At 38.0% G+C, this 12,968-nt stretch overlaps 1 protein-coding gene across 8 annotated transcripts in view; it reads left to right on the plus strand.

Annotated features, from left to right (window-relative positions):
* The window catches only part of UAP1 (UDP-N-acetylglucosamine pyrophosphorylase 1), a 246,640-nt gene that overhangs the window by 218,355 nt on the left and 15,317 nt on the right, over window positions 1–12,968 (plus strand). For all 8 annotated transcript variants that reach the window (XM_076000337.1, XM_012768642.2, XM_012768648.3 and 5 more), the window contains 3 exons: window positions 7,683–7,887; window positions 10,312–10,487; window positions 12,107–12,279. In XM_076000337.1, the coding sequence (XP_075856452.1) occupies window positions 7,683–7,887; window positions 10,312–10,487; window positions 12,107–12,279 (554 nt within the window). The remainder of the gene's footprint in view (window positions 1–7,682; window positions 7,888–10,311; window positions 10,488–12,106; window positions 12,280–12,968) is intronic.

A 12,968-nucleotide genomic window follows, 5' to 3' on the forward strand; every position in this document is an offset into this window, starting at 1 on the left:
AGTGAGTGCCGTGGCGTCAGCCTAGCTCACAGCAACCTCAAACTCCTGGGCTCGAGCGATCCTTCTGCCTCAGCCTCCCGGGTAGCTGGGACTACAGGCATGCGCCACCATGCCCGGCTAATTTTTTTTTTTTATATATATATCAGTTGGCCAATTAATTTCTTTCTATTTATAGTAGAGACGGGGTCTCGCTCAGGCTGGTTTTGAACTCCCGACCTTGAGCAATCCGCCCGCCTCGGCCTCCCAAGAGCTAGGATTACAGGCGTGAGCCACAGCGCCCGGCCTCTTTTTTTCATTTCTGATGTCTGATTCAAGGCTTCTCTTATTCAGGTCTTGTCTCCAGTGTCTTTCTCTCCTCAATTTCCATGCTTCTTCTAGATTTCTTTTTCAGAAGCACGAGTTAAACATTTCAAGGTAAGCCGGCTTAGTCTGAAAACCTGCCTTAACCTGGTACTAGCCGGTATTGCCAATCTTGTCTCTTGCTGTATGCATTTAGCTGAACCAAATAGTTCACCTTTTCCCTGAACATTATGTTATGCCTTTGCTTATGTTTATCCTTACCTTGGTGTGGCCTTGCCCTTTTCTACCCAGCTGGGTCACCTTGTAAGATCATCTCTTAGAGTTGTGCAGTGGCTCTGCCACTTGGGGAGCTTACACTCATTCTTTAAAGTTCCCCACACATTATTTGATCCATGACCTTTTTTTCAGTGTCCCAACTTGGAATTAGTTGTTCATGCTTTAAATCATTCTACCATATAGATTTATTCTGCCAAAGAATTCTGCCAAAAGAATTATTTACCTCTGTCTTTCTCAGTACATTGTAAACTTTTAAGAGCAGCCCATGTCCATGTTATCTGTGTATGCAATGTAGCATTTACAATAGTTAGGCACTTATTAATTGGTCAATAAATGTTTGAACTACCCCAATGCTTTTTATTCTAAAGTATATCATAAAATCTGTCCTCATAACTAATCCTAATTTGTGCTTTTGTGAATAGCAAGATAGCTCAACTGTAGGTTTTGGTGGAGTTGAGAGCTGCAGTTTTTATAGTCTACTACTGCTCTGTAAATAAAAGGTTGACTAAATATTGTAGCCAAGGCTCTTGAGTGTTTGTACATGATCCTTGTCAAATCTGGGCCTCATTTCCTCAACTGTGAATGAGCAAATAATTTTCTTTCCTTTTTAAAAGACATTATTTTTTTTTTTTTTTTTTTTTTTTTTTTGAGACAGAGTCTCGCTTTCTTGCCTAGGCTAGAGTGAGTGCCGTGGCGTCAGCCTAGCTCACAGCAACCTCAAACTCCTGGGCTCAAGTGATCCTCCTGCCTCAGCCTCCCAAGTAGCTGGGACTACAGGCACAAGCCACCATGCCCGGCTGATTTTTATATATATATATATTAGTTGGCCAATTAATTTCTTTCTATTTTTTTATGGTAGAGACGGGGTCTCGCTCAGGTTGGTTTTGAACTCCTGACCTTGAGCAATCCGCCCGCCTCGGCCTCCCAGAGTGCTAGGATTACAGGCGTGAGCCACCGCGCCCGGCCAAAGACATTATTTTATTGCTGAAATAATTTCAAAGTAACAGAAATAGCCCATAACCTCATCAAATATGTTTTTATTTGCTCACATTATCACGCAGTACTTGATTATATATACATTTACTTTTATAGATGTGCAATAATATTATAGATATAATCTTCTAGTCTGTATTTGTACCACACTGTGGCTATTTTTCTTAATATTTTGTCTTCCACACTTTGGCACTCCCCCCTAACTAAAAGAAAGATAACTGGCCGGGCGCGGTGGCTCATGCCTGTAATCCTAGCACCCTGGGAGGCTGAGGTGGGTGGATTGCTCAAGCTCAGGAGTTCGAAACCAGCCTGAGCAAGAGTGAGGCCCTGTCTCTACGATAAACAGAAAGAAATTAATTGGCCACCTAATATATATATAGAAAAAATTAGCCGGGCATGGTGGCTCATGCCTGTAGTCCCAGCTACTCGGGAGGCTGAGGCAGAAGGATTGCTTGAGCCCAGGAGTTGGAGGTTGCTGTGAGCTAGGCTGACGCCACGGCACTCAATCTAGCCTGGGCAACAAAGTGAGACTCTGTCTCAAAAAAGAAAGAAAGAAAGAAAGATAACTGGCGTTATCAGCTTTCTGTATGTCTCTTTGTATCTTTCTCTGGGCTCATAAATTTACTGAAAATCAGCTGAGGAGCTGTCTCCTCTAGGGAGGGGGAGAAGATAACTAAGCAGGTGAGTCTCCCACCCCTTTATCTTCCCACTACAAGAGCTGTTCTGCTTTCTTCTGTTTTGTATTTGTTCTTTACATCAACTTTCATTTAGAAAGGTTTGGAGATTTAAAAAAACAGTTTGAAAATAACTGGATGTTCTTCAAGGAGGTTTCTTTCAGATCCGAAATGCTTGGTAGTGGCTAATTAGCTTTTTACTTAGGAGAGGGCTCTGCTTCGAAGATAGGAGGGAATGATTTCCAGGTGAATACTTGTGAATGGAGAGTTTTAGTGATACCGTGACTGCTATTAACAGTGGATTCACAAATCCTTCCCTCCTTCCTTGAGTTTCAAAAAGGCTACTACTCTATATAGATGAGAATAAGCTTCAAAAGAAAGAAAGAAAAAAGGCTAGTACTCCAAACCAAAAGCCTCTTCTTACATAGGTCTCTTCTTACCCTCTTCTTACCCTCTCGTAGCCCAGCTGCCTGTATTTCTCTTTGGGATTTTAAGGGATGAAGTCTTAGTATTAACTCTTATGGAAAGTCAAAGCTTCGACCTTGTGTAATGAGGAACATAAGCAACAATCAAGACCTCTTATAATTTTAATCTTCTCTATGGCCTTTTTGTTGGACTGTGTGGAACTAGTCTACATTTATTCAGGTTTTTTTTTGAGACAGAGTCTCACTCTGTTACCTGGGTTAGAGTGCCGTGGCGTCAGCCTACCTTGCAGCAACCTTAAACTCCTGGGCTCAGGCGATCCTCCTGCCTCAGCCTCCCTAGTAGCTGGGACTACAGGCATGTGCCACCATGCTCGGCTAAATTTTTCTATTTTTTTTTTTTTTTTTTTTTTGAGACAGAGTCTCACTTTGTTTTCCAGGCTAGAGTGAGTGCCGTGGCGTCAGCCTAGCTCACAGCAACCTCAAACTCCTGGGCTCAAGCGATCCTCCTGCCTCAGCCTCCCGAGTAGCTGGGACTACAGGCATGCGCCACCATGCCCGGCTAATTTTTTTATATATATATCAGTTGGCCAATTAATTTCTTTCTATTTATAGTAGAGACGGGGTCTCGCTCTTGCTCAGGCTGGTTTCGAACTCCTGACCTTGAGCAATCCGCCCGCCTCGGCCTCCCAAGAGCTAGGATTACAGGTGTGAGCCACAGCGCCCGGCCAATTTTTCTATTTTTGAGTAGAGACTGGGTCTCAGTCTTGCTTAGGCTGGTCTTGAACTCCTGAGCTCAAACAATCCGCCTGCCTTGGCCTCCCAGAGTGCTAGGATTACAGGCGTGAGCCACCGCACCCGGCCATAGTCTACATTTATGACTTTCATTTAAACTACAGTCTGGAGCTATTACCAAGTATAGGATAAGAAGGTGCAAAGCAAACTTCCTTTTGGCTTACTGTCAAGAGAACAATATTTGTGGCTTACATGGTAGGGGTGAAGAAGGAGACTTATACTGACATTGTATCCTTTTCACTTAGCCAGAAATTACCATGTGTTCACAATTCATAACAAAATGAAGTTTCTGCAATAAGTTCTCAGTAGTACAGGTATCTGCAGTAAGTATAAAGATTATGGTATTATATTTCAGGTAGAAGGAAGATCATGGCAATTGTGTATCAAGGACAGTTTCTTATCCCTCTGGATGAGGGGAATAGAAAAGCATTGTATAGTAATTTTAAAGTGTCTGGTGGTTATTGACATGATAATGGATATTTTAATGCCTAGAGTGGAAAATTCTTTATTTATGAAGTGTGAATATGTAAGTGGCCACTGTGGTCCTTACTGAAGAGAATGCTTGCTTTAATTCTTCAAGTTTTCTGGCCAGTTGTATAAAATGGAATATAGAGGAGCAACTGGAAAATCCTTATTTTGCAAAGCTGAGATTTTAAAAGAAAACTAGTAGAAGCTTTGAGAATGTCATTTTAGTAACAATACACTGGGAAAATATGTTTGCTTAATAATAATCACCATTCTTTAACACTTGCTTACTTGAACACAAAACAGTCTACTAATTTTATTAAAATAACTAATTACTATTCAATGTTAGCCTTTTTATATTTTTGCCTCTGAGACATTTTCCTTTTAGTTGTAATGGCGCTTCTCAATCACACAGTAGTAGAAAAGTAAATGGATTGTTTAGAAGAAATGGATTCATAACATCATCTCCTATATTTTCTGAATTCTATTATAGTGATTTTTTAAATTTTTAAATTATATTTACTTTTAATTTTAATCTTTTATTTTTTTATTTCTTTTGTACAGCACTACTGACAGCTGAATAGATCATTTTCTTTTAAAAGTAATATGCTTATTTTAGAGAAAATGGAAAATGCTAAAAATTACAAAGGCAAAAATACAAATCTTTGACATTTCACCATCCAGAGATAAATACTCACAAGTAATATTTTACAGTATTTTCTTTCACACATACACATATGCACACATTGGGATTATGGTTGTGAACAGTTTTGTAGCCTGCTGAAGAATTTATTATGAAAATTCCAAGCATATTTTGAAATAAATATTTCAAGGCAAATTTAGTATAGTGAACCCCTACACATACCATCTTGATTAAAAATTATCAAATTTTTTGTTTCTTTTGCTTTCTCCCTTTTTCTTTTGTAGTATTGTAGGCTAAATCCCAAACATCATTTTATTTTTACCCTCATATCATTCAAAATCCATCTCTAAATATATAGGTGTTTTCTTACTAATCACAATGCCATTATTATGCCAAATGAAATTCACAGTAATCACTTACTATCTAAAACTGGTACGAATAAGAGATTTCTCTGATTAGTCTGCTTTTTGTGCTTAACATTTTGGGGAAATAAGTTTCAGCTGTAACATGTGATTAAAAATTAAAGACTTAAAATATCTCATCTGACTAATTGTCTTGGATAGCTTTCCTTTATTTCTACCATTGAATAGCCTGTTTACCACACTCCACTTATTCTGGAGTTCTGACAATTTAAATGAAAGTTCTGACAGCATTCTACTTTGCAAAGACCTATGCTGTCATCCTTGTTCCAGGCGCATGTCCAAGTTAAAATGTATAGGAGGAACTAGTCCAAGCAGGAAGTTATCCAGGAAGCATTTGACCTCTGATAAGCCACTGTAAACTCTTCTGTTTCTTGTAACCACCTACGTCTGCTGGGAGCAGGAGTAAGCTGCAGGCAGTGGAACAAGAATGTCAGTGGGACACTCTGTTTGTCATGCAATCTACTTAAAGGAAATGATTGCCTCAGACAGAAGTCACCCGAAAAACTGCATTAGTGTTTACTTATTTATTTTGAAACAGAGTCTCACTCAGTTGCCTGGGCTAGAGTGCTGTAGCGTCAGCCTAGCTCACAGCAACCTCAAACTCCTGGGCTCAAGCAATCCTCCTGCCTCAGCCTCCCAAGTAGCTGGGACTACAGGCATGTGCTACCATGCCTGGCTAATTTTTTTCTATATATTTTTAGTTGGCCAATTAATTTCTTTCTACTTTTGGTAGAGACGGGGTCGCTCTTGCTCAGGCTGCTTTCAAACTCTTGACCTCAAACAAGCGATCCACCCGAACGATCCACCACCACCTCGGCCTCCCAGAGTGCTAGGATTACAGGCGTGAGCCACTGCGCCCGGCCCGCATTAGTGTTTAATATTCCTTTCCACCAAATTTACCAGGTTTACAGGCAGGTCCCATTGGTATTCACATTCTTATTAATGATCAGATGTTTCAGAACTTTCAAGATGAGAGTTCCTTTTTATTCTCCACAGTTAAACCTCAAAATGGAGATGGTACCACATAAATTTTGAAGTGATATCTTATCCAGACTGAACTACATCCAGTACTAAATAAAGTGAAGACTGAATCCAAAAAGGGATTGGATTATACCATATGAAATGTTTCCTTTTGAAAACACAGCATGACCTTTCTGATGAGCTGTATGCGAGGTGAATCTCCTGCCAGAGACTCAGTTTCCACGTAGCCTCTTCCCACAAGCTACTCTGCCTGTGGTGCTGGGACTGTCCACCTTTGAGTGATGACCTGGGTCTTAGGAATGGAATATGGCGAGATTTGGGTATTTTTAAAATTCAAACTGAGAGCCTCTTTAAATAGCTTTTATAGTTTCGTTTGTTTGTGTCTGGATCTTGAATCCATCTTGAATTTATTTTGGTTCAAAGAATAACATTTTTAATTCAAGCATTGTTTGATTACTATTTATTGCTAAACATTCAACTGATGGAAACTGACAGGCTTCCAGAGAGAAGTAAGTTAATAATGAAAAGACAGAATCTCACATCCCTCTGAGCTAGTGTAGATGGCTCATGTTTTTATTTTATTTTATTTTATTTTATTTTATTTTATTTTATTTTATTTTATTTTATTTTTTATTTTATTTTAAGACAGAGTCTCGCTTTGTTGTCCAGGCTAGAGTGAGTGCCATGGCATCAGCCTAGCTCACAGCAACCTCAAACTCCTGGGCTCAAGCAATCCTCCTGCCTCAGCCTCCTGAGTAGCTGGGACTACAGGCATGCGCCACCATGCCCGGCTAATTTTTTCTATATATATATTAGTTGGCCAATTAATTTCTTTCTATTTTATGGTAGAGACGGGGTCTTGCTCTTGCTCAGGCTGGTTTCGAACTCCTGACCTCGAGTAATGCGCTTGCCTCAGCCTCCTAGAGTGCTAGGATTACAGGCGGGAGCCACCGCGCCTGGCCGGCTCATGTTTTTAAAAAGGCATTTAAATAAATTTTATCAATATATAATTACATATAATAAAATACACTAGTTTTATGTTTTAACAAATGTATATACCCATATACCTATCACCCTAATCAAGATATAGAACGATTCCATCAGCCTACAAAATTTTCTAAGGCCCTTTGCAGGTAAACCCCCCCCCAAGTTTATTCAGTTGAGTTGGATTTCAAATCAGAAATCCTAACTTCAGACCTTGGATTCTTAACCATTACACATTACCACTTTTCTAACTGAAGCTTCCTTTTCTTTACATTTACAGGGTAGTAGCTTGCCTGGTATATTTGCATTCTCATTGATTAATTATTTATTATTTATTTTTAGGCTAGAAGTCATTTAATTGCATCAACATTTATCCCAAAACTTTGGTATCTTTTTTTCAGCCTATCTTTTTCTTGACTTGCCACATCTAATAAGTAGTCGAGTTCTTGCAAAATGTTTATGATATCTCTTGGTTCGTACCTCCTGGCATTATCAGAAAAAAATATTTTGTTCATTAAAGTATATGATTCATTGTTTGGGTTATATAAATTTAATTGTTTTAATAATAAAATGTTTTTATTAGCAAGATAGTCTTCTATGAGTCTGTGTAGATTCCATGTTCTCTATACCTTATACAGATAGGGTGAGCCTTTGCTGGTACCTATATGTGTTTAATACTGACGTGTTGAATTGTAGAGATGTGTGATGCAAATGTTTCCTTTTCTAGGACTTTTCCAGATTTCGCAGAACAAAGTAGCAGTTCTTCTTCTAGCTGGTGGGCAGGGGACAAGACTTGGCGTTGCATATCCCAAGGGGATGTATGATGTTGGTTTGCCATCCCATAAGACACTTTTTCAGATTCAAGCAGAGCGTATCCTGAAGCTACAACAGTTAGCTGAAAAATATTATGGCAAAAAATGCATTATTCCATGGTAAGATGTGTCTCATTGTGGGATTGTGTCCGGACAGATTTTTTTAAATAATATTCAAAATGCATATATACTTTATTCATAAGGAGACACATTTCTTGTCACTATTTTCTTGGGAGGTATAATTTGCTTTATATGTTAAAAGTAATATATATTATGGCTTAATAGATGACCACTATAGACTTAATGAGCAATATAGACTCACCAGCAACTTTTCCATCCTGGGTACAGTAGACTCTTTCCGTCTAGAAACTTAATACTGATTGATAGTTCATCTAGATATAGAATTTCTGATTGAAAAATCAGTTTCCTTCTGAAATTTGAAAGTTTTGCTCTATTGTTTGTAGCATTGCTGTTGAAGGGTCTAATGCCATTCTGATTCCCAATTGTTTTTTTTTTTTTCCTCCTCTCTGAAAGCATTTAGGGTCCCTTCTTTTTTTTTTTTGAGACAGAGTCTCACTCTGTTGCCCAGGCTAGAGTGAGGGCCTTGGCATCAGCCTAGCTCACAGCAACCTCAAACTCCTGGGCTCAAGCGATCCTTCTGCCTCAGCCTCCCGGGTAGCTGGGACTACAGGCATGCGCCACCATGCCCAGCTAATTTTTTTTATATATATATATCAGTTGGCCAATTAATTTCTTTCTATTTATAGTAGAGACGGGGTCTCGCTCTTGCTCAGGCTGGTTTTGAACTCCTGACCTTGAGCAATCCGCCCGCCTCGGCCTCCCAAGAGCTAGGATTACAGGTGTGAGCCACAGCGCCCGGCCGGGTCCCTTCTTTAATATCTGAAATGTCATGGTGCTGTGGTATGGATCTATTTTCAGCCACTGCTCTAGATTCTCAGTGGGCTTTCTCAGTCTAGAAACTTGTACCCTTAATTAAGTACCTGGTTATCTAGCCCTCACCTCTTGCATGCACATGCCAGATGAAAACTGCATTGATTTCTCTGCTACGGGCCAACCTTGTGTCCTCAGCCCCTGCTGGTATGCTGTGTTCTCAGGGTCTCTACCTTGGTCAGTGTTTGTCTCCTAAGCATGAAGAGGTTACAGAAAATTCTGCTCTTCTTTTTAGGAGTTTGGGGGTTAGCTCCTTAATCTCTTTCCCAGAGCAGTTCTGGAAGTCAGCACATTTTGAGAGGGAAAGTTTGCCTGTGTGTTTGGGATCCCTCGAGTCCCTAGCCTTATTTTTTCAGTCCCATGTGATCAACAAAAGCTCTGCCAGTTTTTCTGTCCCCAGCAGCAGCCTTTGGTCCAAGCCAGATTCTCTACCACGAGCCTGTACCCCAAATCAGCAGATAACCTCAGGACAAGGCAGCTGCATATCCTTAGCTCCCTTTGGAAAGATTTCTCCCTCCCTGGAATTTTAGTCCCATTCTGTGTTGCCTCTGGAGCTCTCTGATACCTTTGAAAATACAGTTTTTGTAATTTTCCCAGCTTTTCTAGCTCTTCTCAACATGAGTACTAGCCTGCTGTGAAGTGTTTTCTTCATCTTGATTCCCGTGGGAGTGTTTTGAGGAGTATCTGTGTTCTAAGTAGCCAACATTCCAATTACAGCCCTGGCTTCCTACTGCCATATTGGATTTTCTTCTTTCTCTTACTTCCCTCTCCTTACAACTCAGAATTTCTATTCTATTATGCAGAGCAGTTTAGCCACCTTTTTTGTCATCTTCTAAATCATGTCCAAACCTTTTGTACCCAACGTTCAAAATACCCAGGATAATTTTTTAAATAGATGTCTCCTGGATATCTACTGTGGTGGGAAATTACACTGTTTTCTTTATTCATCTATTCATTCAACAAATATTGAGTGCCTGCTTCTGGGTGCTGGGGATAAATCAGTAATCTAGACAGACATCCCTTCTTAGATATGTGTTTACATTCTAGTAAGAGCAAAAACTACTGGAGTCACTAATTGTGGTTTTAGATAGAATTTTTTTTCCTTTGCTCTGCTAGCATGGGTTGGATTTTTGTGATGACAGAGAGTATAATTATACTTTTATGGTTCTAAATGAAGGGTTAGCAGAGTCTAGATTCCATTTCAAATTTTAATAAAATGAACCACAAGAGATCATTAGGCTATATTGCAGTTACCCTTTTCTCACTATTTATTTAGGAGTTTTAAACTTAGAATATACTTTCGCAGAGTTCTAAAATGTTTACTTAAGCCCCTTACAGGTTCTCTATTGAAGGAGATTATATTTAATATTGTTAAATAAATTTATTTTATACATAAGGATTGATGAAATTATTGGAAGTAATTCCCTTTGGGTAGCAGCTAATAAATGTGTCTCATCTAGGAAAAATATGAAGGAAGTCAAAATAAGCCAGTGCTCTCAGATTTTCTTTAGCTTAGGAAATAGACAAAACTTTATTTTGCCCCAATCCACATAGCACCACTATTGCTTAGAAGATCTACTTTTCTCTTGCAAGGTATATAATGACCAGTGGCAGAACGATGGAATCTACAAAGGAATTCTTTACCAAGCACAAGTACTTTGGTTTAAAAAAAGAGAATGTAATCTTTTTTCAGCAAGGAATGCTGCCTGCTATGAGTTTTGATGGGAAAATTATTTTGGAAGAGAAGAACAAAGTTTCTATGGCTCCAGGTGTGTAATCATCCTTATTTAATGGTGACTAGAAATGGTAGTAACATAAATCATTAAATTTTGATATTTCTTTTAATATAGCAATTTGTATATTTAAAAAATATTTTTTGGCAATTTGGAAATGATTTAAAAAGATGAAAATTGGTGGAGTGGATACACTTTTTATACTTTTTTATGCTAATCTTTGTGGATGTCTGCCCTATAGAGCAATTTGAGTAGCATTCAGGGTGTTTATTCTCTTTAACCAGTATTTTGTATATTCAACAATGTTCATGGCTATATTATTTATTATAGGAAAAAATTGGAAACCATATACTGTTTAATAAATGAGAGGCTAAATTATGGTTTATAAATAGCATTAATTCTTATATACTATTAAAATAATTGGATATATTACCTGACAAAGAAATCATTTCAATAGGTTAATTAAGAGAACACAAAATACAAAACTGTGGGCCGGGCGCTGTGGCTCACGCCTGTAATCCTAGCTCTTGGGAGGCCGAGGCGGGTGGATTGCTCAAGGTCAGGAGTTCAAAACCAGCCTGAGCAAGAGCGAGACCCCGTCTCTACTATAAATAGAAAGAAATTAATTGGCCAACTGATATATATATATAAAAAAAAAATACAAAACTGTGTACATAGTCTGATTAGGGCCACTGCTTTGCACAGTTCCAGGTATTGAATGCTCATTTGCTCATTGTAGTTTGTTAATGGAACTCTCTAGAATTGGGCAGTGTACTGTCTGTGTAGTCACATACAGTGGCCCTGAGTATGATCTCAACTATAAAAATAAACCTATTGACAGATTTATATTTATGTGAATCTGTGCTCAGAGGAAAGGATGAAAGAAATAATAGTATTGACAGTGGTGCTTTATAGATGTCAGCTTTTATGTCATCTTAGTTCTCTTTTAATCTTAATTCTTTTTAATTAATGGAAGACTTACTACTCTTAGCTCTATTTTGTGAAGTTGTCTTATTTTTTTGTTATCATTTAACTTATGGCTGGAGTGGCACATGGAATATGTTAAATTAAAACTAGATGCAGAAAGAAGAGGCTTTACCTAGTTTAAATCACCATAGACCTTCATATCAGTCTGATTTCTTAAGTAATTTGATATAAAATGCTTATGTATTTTTATTTTTTTTTTTTTTTTTTTTTTTTTAAGGAACCAAGTTTTCTGCTAGTATTTTTATTTTTGAGATGAGTGAAATTATCATTGTTGGGGCTATAAATATAGAGTTAACTTGAATTATGCACATGTTAATGAAACTTGAAGTGTTATGAAATAATCATTGTCTGATAATTTTATATTTCATATTATAGGCTAGATTATTAAAAGGGGCTGAGTTAAAAAGAAACATATGGTCTTCAGTGTTGCCTGGTCTTACCTTGATAATATTATTCCCTGGTTGCTTAATGCTAAATAACCTTCAAAATCATGTGGTATAACTTTTTGACACCTGATTCCTTCCTTATGGATATTCAGTTTTCTTGGCTCTATAATGTGAAACTGTCATTTTCAGAGATCTTTATCCCAATTTGGAAACATTAAACAATCTTTGGGTTACCTTTGTCATGATTTTGGTGTGCTACTGATAGGCTATTTTATTTTCCAGATGGGAATGGTGGTCTTTATCGGGCTCTTGCAGCCCAGAACATCGTGGAGGACATGGAGCAAAGAGGCATCTGGAGCATTCATGTCTATTGTGTTGACAACATATTAGTGAAAGTGGCAGACCCCCGCTTCATTGGATTTTGCATTCAGAAAGGAGCAGACTGTGGAGCAAAGGTAATGCCTTTCTCAACTGTAGTGAGGCTTTCAATGGTCTTTCTCTGCCATACATTATTCCAGGAGTCAAACTAAGCTTATTAGGCTGATTTGACTATTTTGAAACCATTCATCTCTCTAAAGTAACTAGACTACCCCACACCCACTTTTCCTTAAATTGGCAAGACTTGGTTTTAAAAGTAATGTTGTATACTTGTCAATCACAAGTAAGAGTTTAAAATATGTGAGGATGATTTGTAAGTACCTGGGAAAGTGAATGATCGTCACTAGCCCTGGGGCAGATTTATTAATATCAAATTGTGTTCAGTCAGATTAGCCTAATTTTATCCCTTTGACAAAGTTACTGGAGTTATAGGTAAGGGAAAGATGGTAGAAATAGAAGATATAGACATCAGTAAGACATTTGACAAGGTATCTCATGATATTCTTGTGAATAAGATGGAAATAGGCAGATTGGGGATAAGAACAATTAAGGAGATTAACGACTGCATGAATGACTACAAATATACTGATATTTAAGATGGAGGTTTATAGTGCTGTATGATAAGAATCTGTCCTTGGCATTGTTCTTATCAATATTTTTTTAGTTGCATAGATGATAAAGAAGGCATGTCTTTATGGTAGCAAACAAAATATATGATATAACTAGTAATAAAATAAGAAACATGCAAGACCTTAAAAGCACTTTG

This window comes from Microcebus murinus, chromosome 2 (genome assembly GCF_040939455.1).
Source record: "Microcebus murinus isolate Inina chromosome 2, M.murinus_Inina_mat1.0, whole genome shotgun sequence".
Classification (NCBI taxonomy): domain Eukaryota; kingdom Metazoa; phylum Chordata; class Mammalia; order Primates; family Cheirogaleidae; genus Microcebus; species Microcebus murinus.